The sequence below is a fragment of the Thalia democratica genome, chromosome 1 (genome assembly GCF_965202585.1).
Source record: "Thalia democratica chromosome 1, ktThaDemo2.hap1.1, whole genome shotgun sequence".
NCBI classification, from domain to species: domain Eukaryota; kingdom Metazoa; phylum Chordata; class Thaliacea; order Salpida; family Salpidae; genus Thalia; species Thalia democratica.
The window spans coordinates 64,604,983-64,617,872 of NC_139165.1; the positions used below are offsets into that span (position 1 = coordinate 64,604,983).

The 12,890-nt window shown below is 24.5% G+C and overlaps 1 protein-coding gene across 1 annotated transcript; it reads right to left on the minus strand.

Annotated features, from left to right (window-relative positions):
- Positions 1 to 583: 583 nt before the first annotated feature.
- Positions 584 to 5,474, minus strand: LOC145830571 (cytochrome b-c1 complex subunit 6, mitochondrial-like). The gene is made up of 4 exons (XM_082938276.1): positions 5,401 to 5,474; positions 4,950 to 5,033; positions 2,207 to 2,368; positions 584 to 756 (listed from the first exon to the last, which is right to left on the minus strand). Exons 1-4 carry the CDS (start codon positions 5,443 to 5,445, stop codon positions 724 to 726), a joined length of 324 nt encoding a protein of 107 aa, XP_082794402.1. The 5' UTR covers positions 5,446 to 5,474; the 3' UTR covers positions 584 to 723.
- Positions 5,475 to 12,890: the final 7,416 nt, after the last annotated feature.

Sequence of the window (12,890 nt, forward strand, 5' to 3'; positions counted from 1 at the left end):
AACTTAAAGCCATCTTGCACCCCCTTGAATGCTGCCTCGCACCACCAAGGGGTGCGAACACCCCTGGTTGTGAAATCCTGGCGTAGATTGAAAAGTTTAAGTTCACAAAATATAAAATAAATTGCAAAATGAATACTTTTCAAATTAATTTATTGATTTAATAATTTTAAAATAGTTAGCATATAAGTTAAACTTAAATTATTTAGTTAAATATATACAAAAATTAAGTCAAATATTTTAAATATAAATTGTACAAAAACCAAGGTTTTCAATTATTTTTCCAAAATAAATCTAACTCTATAAATTCATGTTTTATGGCCAGCATAACTTATCAGCTTTTTTATTTATTGTATCATCTTTTTTTTTGAAATTATTTCTATTTTAATTAAAACTATTTTCATTCAATTTTATGCTTCACAGCACATAAACAAACATAACGTAGAATTAATTAATTTTCAAGCTTTTTTTTTCTTTGATTTAGCGAATGTTTTTAAAGAGTAAAAATCACTATTCTCATACAAAAAAATAATATAAAATATATTAATTAAATGCAGTGCAAGCGATGTTTTAACAATAAAGAAACTAGTCTTTAAATATTTATTACAAGATCAAATAAATAAACGGAAATTAAGTGTAGAAATTTAACATTGTATTTGTACTTTCATAATTATTTAACACTACAAGGTAAATATTCATCTGCTAGAAGAAACTCAAATGGAAGATTTACTTAATTTTGTTGAAGAGTGATTTCGTTGCCTGTAAAAATAGTAATATGTTTACATTATTTTAAAGTACTTTTAAAAATTAAATAACAAAATACAAGTAGTTTAAATTCAACATAATAAGACTGCATTTATGTTTTCTGTATAATTTAATGCTAAGTTGTTCATTAAAAAAACAACAAAATGTACAAACATACTTAAGAAAATGTATTTTAATATAAACATTTAAAATATAACAGCTTTAACAGTTTGATGTAAAATCATACACCTTACATTTACATATTTACACCGGAAGATTGTGAAAAAAGTAATTTAACTTTACACTTATTTTGTAATTTTTTGTGAAAAAAAAACTAATAACCACATACTTAACCTAATTTTTTACATAAATATTTTATTTAAAAAAGTTTTATTTTATTTTTTTTTCGTAAATAATCTCATTAAAAATTTTGACTGATCGATTTTATCAGTTCGTCAATTTATATTTCAAATATTTCTAAACATTTTTACTGCATCTAAACTTTTAATGAATAAGAACTAAAAACTAGTAACATTTCATATATATGAAATTAACAACTTTTTTAACATTTTAAGATGATGTTTAAATATAATTTTATAACTTGTCTTATTTCATAATTTTTGTTAACTCTTTTCTCAAAATATATACTTAGTTGTCATTATTAAAAAGTCTATTAAAATTAAGATCTAAACGCATTAGATAGTTAAGTTTAAAAAACAAATTCTAAAACAGTTAAGTTTATATAAAAACTTTAGTAAAATTTGTTACAAATAATAGAAAATAATTTAAAAAGAGACTTTATATTACAAGTTAAAGCTTAAGCTTGTATGTATTTCTTTTAATATGAAATTAATAAATTTTATAACTGCATTTATATAGTGCAACATAAAATACCTGTAGTGTTATTAATAACGTGTTAAAATTATATTCAAAAATTACTTCAAGTCCGAACTAAAATTGGATATTATATAATTGTTTTTGGTCGAATACTGAAAAATATTTTAATTTCCTCATAAGTGAATAAAAGGTTTTATTAAGTTTAAGGTGAGTTCTAAAGATAAAAAACTAAGCAATTAAAAACACTCATTAAGTGTTTTAAATAGGAAGATATTTCAAAACTACTTTCTAATATAAATTTCGGAAAAAAAACTAACAAAAAAGTTTTTTTCTTAAACTTTTTTCTATCAGCAATAAATCCACACATTTGATTTTAAACTTTTGTAACGGATCAATAGCAAACATTTAAATAAATTGTAAGAGAATAATGTTTTTTATATTTTTAGTATTAACCTTCCATTATAAACTTATTGATCTCACTGACTTTGATCTCTTATATCTAGAAAGTTATTTTGAATCTTTAAAGGGGTTAATGTCTGCTAGGTAAGATAAAACTCTACAAAATAGATCTATTTTTAAAAAACAATGTGGACCCCTTATGACATTAAAAATTATAAAACAAACGTACGCAATGATCAATGCTGTGAAGGAGGTCCATCATTTCTTCAACGCATGTCTCTTCCGTATTGCTTTTAGAAGATACACGATTTTCACAAGTTTCCAACTTAGCTATATACTTCTGACAATCTTTTGTCTCTCTGCAAGCTGCGCGCGCTTCTTCGAGTGGATCCTGAGCAAATTTGCTTTATTTAATGTTTAGCTAATAAAACTTTACTTACATTGATTAAATAAACACCAGAATTACAACAACTCGTATGGCTTGTTAGAGTACTATTTGAATAATACTAGTTTTTTAATTTTACTTAATTAGTTTAGCGACATCTTGGTGAAAAATAGCTAATCAGATACAAAAAAGCTGAATTAAAAAAACAAATAAAGAGCGATGAAATAAAACTAATGATAAAAATGAAAGACAGATAAGCATTTATGTTGTGTAAAACATAATTTTTAAGTTAGAAATATTGATATTATAATCTATAGTAATTTAAGTAAGAGAAAAAAAAAGATAAGTTGTATTTCATCTTAAAAATTCAATTAGAGAAACTATGATTGACTTTGTTGAAAATAGGTCGGAGAATATTAAGTTGATACTAAACTATTTTACAATTTATAAAACATGGCATATAATGTAAACAGATTTTTTTAAATTTTAACTAAACAATTATCAACTATAAAATAGAATTAATACTAAAACAGTAAACACAAACAATACTATAAAATTATTTGGTCTTGACAGTTATCAAACATGTACACAGTGGAGCCAAACTAAGTGCTTTTAAAAACCTTATTCTTATGTAGATCATAATAATATCAATTAAGGCCATAAGGGGGGTCCAACTTTTTTTTACAAAAATTAACTTTGACTTTAATATGAAAGCTTTAAATACAAACTACAAGCCTGTTTTTATAGAATTCAAAAATATTATCTAACTTTTGAGATATTGTAACTTTAATACAAAGTTTCAGATACAAACGTATGAACAACAAATTTTTCAGGGTCAATTTTTTTGGAAATTTAAAAATTCATTAAAAGTCTATCTCCTTTTCATTTTTCAAGCAATCTTCTTCAAATTTTCAGGAAATGTTTATAATAATAAAAGGAAAAAACGTTACTTTAGAATTTTAATGATGTAAAAAAATAAAAATTTTATCACAATTATTTAAAAAAAAGTGTTTTTTTTTTCAAAAAAAAATATTTTTACAATCTTTTCTTTAAATTCCAAAGTAACGTTTTTTTGTTATTTTATAAAGATTAGACTGAAAGTTTGAAGAAGATTGCTTGAAAAATGTAGGAGATAGATTTTAAATAAAATAGTCTTTTTTGCTGTTTTAGTTTTCCCTTTCCATAGGGAACCCATTATGCGGCCCGACTTAGACTAGTCATATCTTAAAAAATAATTTTAATTTTTTAAAACGATAAAAAGCATCTTCAAGCTTAGAAAAAACTCTATAAAATAAGATCAACTTGTAAAAAACATGGTTTACCCCCCCCCCCCTATGGCCTTAACTTAATAAAAAAATAATTATTAGATATCAGATTTTAAATACTAGTGTCCTAAGATGTTTTTGCTTTATGCTTTTTATGTTAATAATAGTTTAATTTTTAGCTAAAGTTCTAGATAAACTAACTTATATTTTAATAAATTAAGTGATGTAGCAGCTTGTAAATGTTTTGAAGACATTAAATATTAAGCTTTTATAATGAAAAAAAGCTTGTTCTACTAACTACTATTATTCAACAAAACTTTGTAAAAAAGTTCTATGAAATTTTTTTAAAGAATATGTTCGCTAAACTGTCTTGAACAGGGTTTCCTAAACTTTTTTGCAAATAGCCCCCTTTAAAGAAATTAAAAAAGCTATGGCCCCCTTCAACAAGATTACTCAAAAACACCTACTTTTTTTTTGCTCTTCATCTGTAACTTGAGGATATCTAGTGTAAGTTTCTAAACTACCATTAAAAACACCTAAGACATTTTTTTGCTCTTTATCTGCAACTCAAGAAAATCTAGTGTAAGTTTCAAATTATGACCTCATGGCTCCCCTGTGGCTCCTCTACTGCTCATGCCCCCCCTCTTACCCCTTTACTGCTTGTGACCCCTGAGAATCTTTCATGGCCCCCAAGGGGGCCTTTTGGCCTACTTTGGGAAAACCTGGTCTAGAAACATTAAAAACGTTTTGCAAGTTTAAAGACAATTAATTTATTACTTTAATAAACACGACTGAATCTGTGATCTTTAAAATATATATAATATGCTTTTATACTTTCAAGTTGTTTGCAAAGTAACTGAATTTTTAAATGTATTCTAGAAAGTTACAAAAAAGTGAAAAATACAAAATGTTTGTTCAAACTACTAACTAACAAAATATTTAAAAAAATTAAAACAATGTCAAACTATGAAGAAAAACTAAGGAGAAAGTAGTTATAAAGTTCTTTAAGGTGGATTTTCTATTTTATGGAAATCAACATTTGATCTATGCAAAAACCTTTCAAATGGCCAACTTGCATAACTTCTGTTTTAAACGGATTTTTTAAATTTAGTTTGAAGCTATAAAATTCTTAAAATCTTGGCTCTATAAAAGAAAAAAAAAATTTCCAGTTGCAATTTTAAATTAAATAAATGTTAAAATTTTAAACACAGCTATTTTACTAAAAAAAAAACAAATAATAATAACTTAAAAAAATATTAGATCTAAAACTAAATATATTGAAATAAGTATCTAAAATTTATCAGTAGAATAAGTACACTAACAACTAAATCTTCTTCCTCTTCTTCCTCATCATCGTCATCTTCATCATCATCTTCTTCTTCTACAACATCATCTTCTTCTTCCTCCTAGTATTTATATTTTTTAATTTTAGTGTTTTAAGATGCATTTGAAAAATTAAAAATTTTGATTTATCTTTGCTTCACAATCAGTAGTTAATATAAGAATTTTGCAACAATAAAAGTTGATTTCTTTTTTAACCTTACAGCTAAACTTTAATACACTTATTTAAATAATGCATTGAAAGGTTCAAACATAGCAATTAAGCTTTAAATTAAGCAAAACTTAAAAAAATACCATTGTTGTTCTAATTGATTTCAAATAAATCTACCTAATTGGTAATATTTTTAGTTAAGTTTTTGTAATTTTATTGTAAATGTTAAGGGCAAACTTTCTACTCACATCGCTTTTAAAAAATGTTTAAATTATACTTACTTCTTCAGGTTCAGCTTCAAATAATTTTTTTTCTTCAACAGTCATATTTTTTTAATTTACCTAAGAGAGATTCTGAAAACAAAGCAAAGCTTTAATCAAAATGCAAAAAAGGGCATTTATGTATACATATTAGTAAGTTATTTATCACTAATAATTAAGTCTTATAATTAAGAAGTCTACCAGTTTTAGGACTTAGTAAAATAGAATTACTTTTTGATTAATAAAATCTTTATTTTTTCTTTAAACTGAAAAGGAACACATTGTTAAAAGATATTAAAAGCAGTGAAAAAAAAATTATATAAAAGTGATGTTGAAATACATCTATTTTTTAATGTGTGTATGATTATTTTTTAAACCTTTATGGCAATTTTCTAATTATAAAACTGTTTAATTGATATAAGTAAAAGCTCCAAAATGACTTATTGGCCTATTTGAATAGTAATATCTGAAGATATCTAGTAGAGTTATACTTTGATTTATAATTTATTTTAATAACATATTATTATTTATCTCATAACTAAAGTTGAGACTACTGCATCTAAATCTGAAATGGCAAGATATTGGTCAACATATAACTTGGTAGTAAGAAATATTCTAAAAACCCCACTAGAAAAAACTAAGAGTGACAAGCTTTAAAAAATCTAGGTTTTTATAATTAACTATTTTGTTGCTTCTTCTTAGTAGAATTGGAACAACTTTGTAAATGAAACAACTAAAAATTACTCAAAATTAATAAAACTAAAATTAAGCTAGGGAAGATTGCTAAAAAACAGTAGGAGAAGTAAGATTATTCCTTTTAATTTGGTCCTTCTATTAAGAACTTTGAGCTTTGTGACTTTGTTCCCTCATAACTTAAAAACTAACTTGAATTTTTCAAACCAGTAAAAAGCAACTGCTAGCTAAGTAAAACATCTTTAAAACAAGATCAACATATAAAAATTTTCTTACCCCTCTATATTTTTTAATTTTACTTGTTTTTATGGTAGAAAACAATAAAAACATCAGTCTTATTCTTCCCTTTACAACAATAAGCATTTTTTGAAGGTCAAGCAAGTTGAAGGGTTGCCAAATGTTTTTGGCAAATTTTCTCCAGGTTTTTAAAATTTCCTCCAAGTTTTTAAAATTACACATTTTTGGGTCTATTTTTAGTTTAAAGTTAATTTTAAGGTAAAAAACTGTGTTAAACAGTATAAAAAAAATTAAAAAGATACTGTAAAGTTACTTGAAAGGTGTTTTTTATTAATAATAAAATTTGATGATGACAAAAAAATTTTTCTATTTGGTAGACTTTTTGTGTCAAATTGGAATTTTTCTACTCTAAATATAAAATTTTTTAAAATTACAGGTTTTTTAGTGATTTTTGTTCAATTTTCAAGGTTTTATCAGTTTTTTTTTCTCAAATTCCAGGTTTTCCCAAGTTTTTTTTGCCTAGCTGTCAAATTCCAGGTTTTTGAAGGTTTTTCCAAGATTTCAAGTTTAGTGGCCACCCAGTAAGTAATAGTTAAAATATATATAACAAAAATTGGTAACTAACTAGTGATATCACACCAATATCAAGCTGAAATTGTATAATATTTGACGTTTTATAACCATAATTTTAGGCTAAAAACTAATGTTTTAAGCCTACTAATAGTAGTACTAATAGTAGTATGGAATACTACTACTAATAGTAGTAATATGATTAATCTAAAAAGATGCTTTGTTTTAAACAAGCTATATAAATATATAGTAAGAATTATATTTATTTTATAATCTAAAATTTTTAACTGACTTTATACAATATCACAATCAATATAAATCCTTGTATAGATATAATTGCTTTATATTGTAAAATAAAAGCAATTAAATATTTAATTTTTGTTAGTTTATGATAAATATGTTTGATTTCATTTATATATTTTAAAATATAAATTTTTAGTTCAAAATTATGGTTAAAACAGACATTGAATAAAAACGGGATTTTGGTGTGACTTCATAATTACTCAATGGATTCCCTTGAATTTAAATTGTGCACCTACTAAGGTCATTACTAGCGAGTATACAAATTTTTATGTCATAATTACTTAACGGATCGCCTTGAAAATAAATTGTGCACATATTTAGGTCATCACTAGAAGTATACAAATTTTCATTGCCGTCTGTGCAGTAACTTTGTCAAACAAGATTAATGGTCAACTATCCTTTGATAAGAGATCCATGTGGTGAGACATTATCCTAGTTAAGGGCATAGGGGGGAGGAGGTAAACATCCTTTTTTGGTTTTTTATCTTATTTTATTTAGTTTTTACTAAGCTACAAGATGCTTTTTACAGACTTTAAAAATTCAAAATAATTTTTGAGATATAGCCGGTCAAAGTTGGAGGCAACAATAGGAACCTTATAGGAGGCGCAAACTAAAACGGCAAATAACTAGAAATCAGTAAAAATCTATCTCCTCCTACGTTTTTTGAGATAACTACCTCAAATTTTCAGGGAATGTTCCTTGCAATATTTAGAAAATTCTGTCGGAACAGAATTTAAAAAATAAAAAAATAAATAAAAAAATAAAAATTAAAATAAAAATAAATAAAAACTAAAAAATAATTGTTTTTTTTGTTTATTTTTTATATAAAATTTTTATTTTTAATTTTTTTAAAATTCCTTCCGACAGAATTTTCTAAATATATCAAGGAACATTTCCTGAAAATTTGAGGCAGTTATCTAAAAAACTTAGGAGAAGATAGATTTTTAGTGAAATAGTCTATTTTTGCCGTTTTAGTTTGCGCCTCCCATGAGATTCCTATTGTTGCCTCCGACTTTGACCGGCTATATCTCAAAAATTATTTTGAATTTTTTAAATCTGTAAAAAGCATCTTGTAACTTAATAAAAACTATATAAATAAGATAAAAAACCAAAAAAGGGTGTTTACCCCCCCCCCCCCCTATGCCCTAAACTACTTAAAAATTTATGATGATATAATTGTAAAAACATCAACAGGAAATTTTTCTTTTGGGAAACATTTTTAGAGTCATATGTATGATTTTAAAACCTTAAGTTTTTAAAGAAAGAAAAAATTGAACACTTACAGCTATGGGTAATGGATTGGTGTGAAGAAAGACTTTTTGGTCATCAAGCTAAACACCATTTACTTATGGCTATTTTTATAGTTTTAAAATTAAAACAAAATATTGATACCAAATATAATACATTTAGTATGGTAATTTATATAAATTATGCTTTTCACATAATTAAATTATAATTATTATAAAATTTTATTTATTTATAGAACTATTTAACAACTTGATTGCCCTACATAATCAAAAAGTCACTAGCAAGCCGGGGGCTTTTATTAAAAACTAAAAGGTAATTTTGGATAAATGATACTACTGCAGCAAACTACTGCAGTGTTTTGAAAACGTAAAGTTTAGAGGTTACATGGCTAACCAAATTCGACGACTTGCAAAACAAAGCTTAACATACGAACCTAAAAATTACAATTACATCAGTTCAGAAGTGATACTTGAAATATAAAACTAATATATCGCGAATAATGGTTAATAACGTATTATTTTAAAAATACAATTAAAATTACAGCATTACTTAGTACTAGTAACGTAATACTTGAATAAAACTATCCTGCTTAATAGTTATTCTTTCTTACTATTCATTAAGTATAAAATCTTTTACAAAGAACATTATGAAATTTTTTAAGATACTTTAATAAGTTTTTCAATTGGCGATTTAATTTTACAACTTCACTACAGTTTTAACTAAATTGAGTCATTAACATAATAGTTCAGTAGTTACTAAAACTGGTCACAGTCAGTACTCATTTAGTAGTCTAGAACTAGATACAAATTTCAGAAACAAATAAAGTAAATAAAATTACTGAACTTGACTAACTTTCTATAAAATTGCTTTTAAGTTTACTAATTTTAAGTAGTTTTTTTCTTTAACATAATTAATTTTTCGATGTCTTTAGACATTATAGTTTTAACAACAAAATAATTTTGTTAACATGCTATATTAAACATCTTATATTTTTTGATTTAATTTTGCAGTCTCATTACAGGTATCGAAAACTAAAGAAATTGTAATTCAAACTCCTGGACAAGACTTTAAAAGGTATCCTTTACCCGTGGTGTGTGACTCGATAACTGAAAGGTTCTTCGTGCACCAGTTCCTAGGACCAAATATTGTTTGTCGTTCAATAAACTATGATATACTTCAACACTAAGTTCTTTAAATACATTTAAAGACTAAAAGTCATAAAAACAAAACAAACTTAGATGCAAAACTTTACACAACACAGAAAAGTTTAAAAGACCAAAGAATAAGTAATACTCAAGAAATGTAACTTGTGTTAGCACACAGTAAATTAAATTGAGCAAACGATATGATTGCTTTTTTTTTATTTAAAAATTTTTGAAGTTTTTATTTTCATCAGATTTTGTAATTTTAAAAATTATCTAAAATATTTTTTCTGTTTAATTTATAGCTTTACAACGTGACACTAAGTTCGTTAAACGTAGCCTTATTGCGCTTTAAATTAGTTCTACTTTTATTCAAACAATTTTCCATCAATATTTTATTGTAATTGTTTGTATTAAAAATTTTTGAACTCAACTTTTACATTGTTCCATTCTTATTTGTACTTTAAACTTTTTATGTAAATTTTATAAATACTTTACTTTACCTTATTGTAATTTTTAAAAGCATAATTAACTACATTGTAATTTACCAACATAATTTTGTTACAGTCTCCCTAACAGATAAATTAAGGTAAAATACTAAGTTTTATAATTATTTAAAGTTAAACCAAAACGTTATTATAATTTTAAATGTTGTACATCAACATTTCATGCACTAATTTTGCATTAGAATATAAATCAAGTTGTCTATTAAAGTTTCTAAATTGTTTTTAAGAGTGAAGTCCTCTGTAAAAAAAGAAATAGTTGTGTTGCAATAAACTTCGAATTGCGAATTGTTTTTGATAGTTTTCCTAAAGTTTGAGACCTCTTTTAGATTCTTTATGCTCTAACTAGTAAGCAAACTAATTAATCACCACTTATGTCCTTGGCATGACGTTAAACTGTTTTGGTGTATGACTCGATAACCGAGAGATTTTTTGTACACCAGGTCCTTGGACCAAACCTTTTGAGCGTATTTTTTGTCGTTCAATAAACAATATTTATTATGTAATTAATCAAATGATTTTTGTGATTTCTTAACTTGCTTTTATTTGTTAAGTTTTTTTTAAGTTTACTAAATATAATATTTTTTTCTTTAACTATTAAGCTTGAGTTTTAAACAGTTCATTAAAAGCTTTTTTTAAACAAAACTTTATTAAAACTTGATAGCTAGCTATAAATTTCATATAATACTAAATGTATGGGCTTAAAAAGTTTCAAAAACATCAAAAAAAAGTTAAGTCTAGTTGTTTCTCTTTCATATTTTAAGTGTCGACATTAAAAAAGACTAAAATTTCTAGTTAATAGTACTTACTTAGTACTTTTTACATATGAGAACTTATAATTTATGTATTTTATCTCGTAAAAAAGCATTGAAAATTTTAATCTTAAGATGTTTTTTCTATTACTTCGATTATTTTGAGTTTTACATATGTAGAATAAAACAAACTATTTCAAAGAAAATTAATCATCTAAACTATTAATGTTAAATACAGTGCAATTCAATTCGAGCTACAGCTGAGGATTAAAAACAATTTTATTGCTTGTATGAAACATATGTAGTATGTATGTACCAGGGACGTAGCTAGCTCAAAAAAGTTACGAATCTGCAAAAACTAAATCATCTGAAACAACACGTCCTAGCGGGAACACAGCAATTTAAACTACCTCTAATATTATTGAATTTAATCTGAAATATGCAGTTATGTTAATACATCAAAAATTGAATGTTGAAGTACGAGTGATAACTGTATACAAGACAATTTATTTTGCTCCACACCCCATATGACTCTTTATGTCATGCCAATTGTGTAAACCCAAAAAACATTTATTAAAAAAAATCACAATTTAACTCAAAAACATTAATATTGTTTTCTATCAAACTTTTAAACGTATAAAATTAAACATTTAACGTAGTCAATAGTAACAACAAGTTATGCAAATTTTTGTAACATAAAATTGTATGATCTTGAATTTTGAAGCTACAGCTTCCAATAGGTTTAATTTTACATTGTAGCTTATTGACAAAACAAAACTTAAACGCGCTAAATGTTACAATTTGGATGTACTTAATTAATTCAATTTTTTTACGACACTAAAAATGCTAAAGAATACATATATGTCAAAATTATCTCTCAGGAGTGCATGACTAAGCATAAATGAATACTAAAAGCTAAGAAAGCAGAGTTTTTTCAAGCTGAAATAAAAGCAAGTTTTTTCGCACATAAGTATACGTTTCTGTAGATTTGCAGAAACGTACAAAGCCACGTCCCTGGTATGTACTGTTAATTTTAAATTTAAATATTTGCAATAAACTATTTAAAAGCTTTAAATTTTAAAGGGGATTTAGTTTATCTAGTGATATTATTTTCTTTACATTTTTATACATCTAATATGAACATTTTTGTTCAATTTTTTCTTTGCTTATTTAACTATAGCTTTAAATTTATTGTTAAAAAACATATTCATAAGTTTTTAAGATTTATAACTGTTGTGTTAATTCAAAAACTCAGTATATTATTTTATTTTATAAAGACTGCAGAGTTAGCTGTAAACTTATACATATCAAAACTAGTCTTTAAATAATTCTGTTAAATTGCAAAGTTATTAAAGTAAAAGGCTTATTTTTAGATAATAAAGTAAACTTTATTGTTACTAGTTGCAATCACTAAAATGAGTAGAAAATCGTAGATCTAGTTGTTTTTCCTTGAACTTAAAAGATTACTATTTACTGTGTCATTTTCCGATTCTCAAATCCGAAATAATTTTAGAAATTGCACTTAAACTAAAAACAACAGTATTAAAAACGACTCTAAACTTAAGCATTTTAGTTGGATCTAAGTTTTCTTCGAGTAAATTTTTGAAAGTTTTTCAATGTTACCTGAAAAATTATAAATTTTAACAATAAAAGTGAAAAAAGTTCTTCAAATCTGGTAAAAATTTATAAATTTGTGTTATAATAAATTGTTTTTTTCTATTAAACAAAATTTATTAAATTACACTTTAACTTTAAAACTGTTATTAAGAAAGTCTAGCATTCAATAGTAATAAGTAACAAAAAGTTTTCATTTCTAAAATATTAATAATGCTTTATATTATTTATACTAAAAGTTTGTTTTTAGGTAAATTTACAACTTATTTATTTGTATAAAATACTCTTAAAATAACTAAACTAGATTAACTATTCAAAAAATATTACTTATTCAGATTACATATTACTTTTCAAACTAAAGCCCTTACTGCTTTTTCTAAACATAAAGAATAAATTACTTAACTTTATACTAGAAATTAAATAACTAATCCTAGTGTTCATATATATCG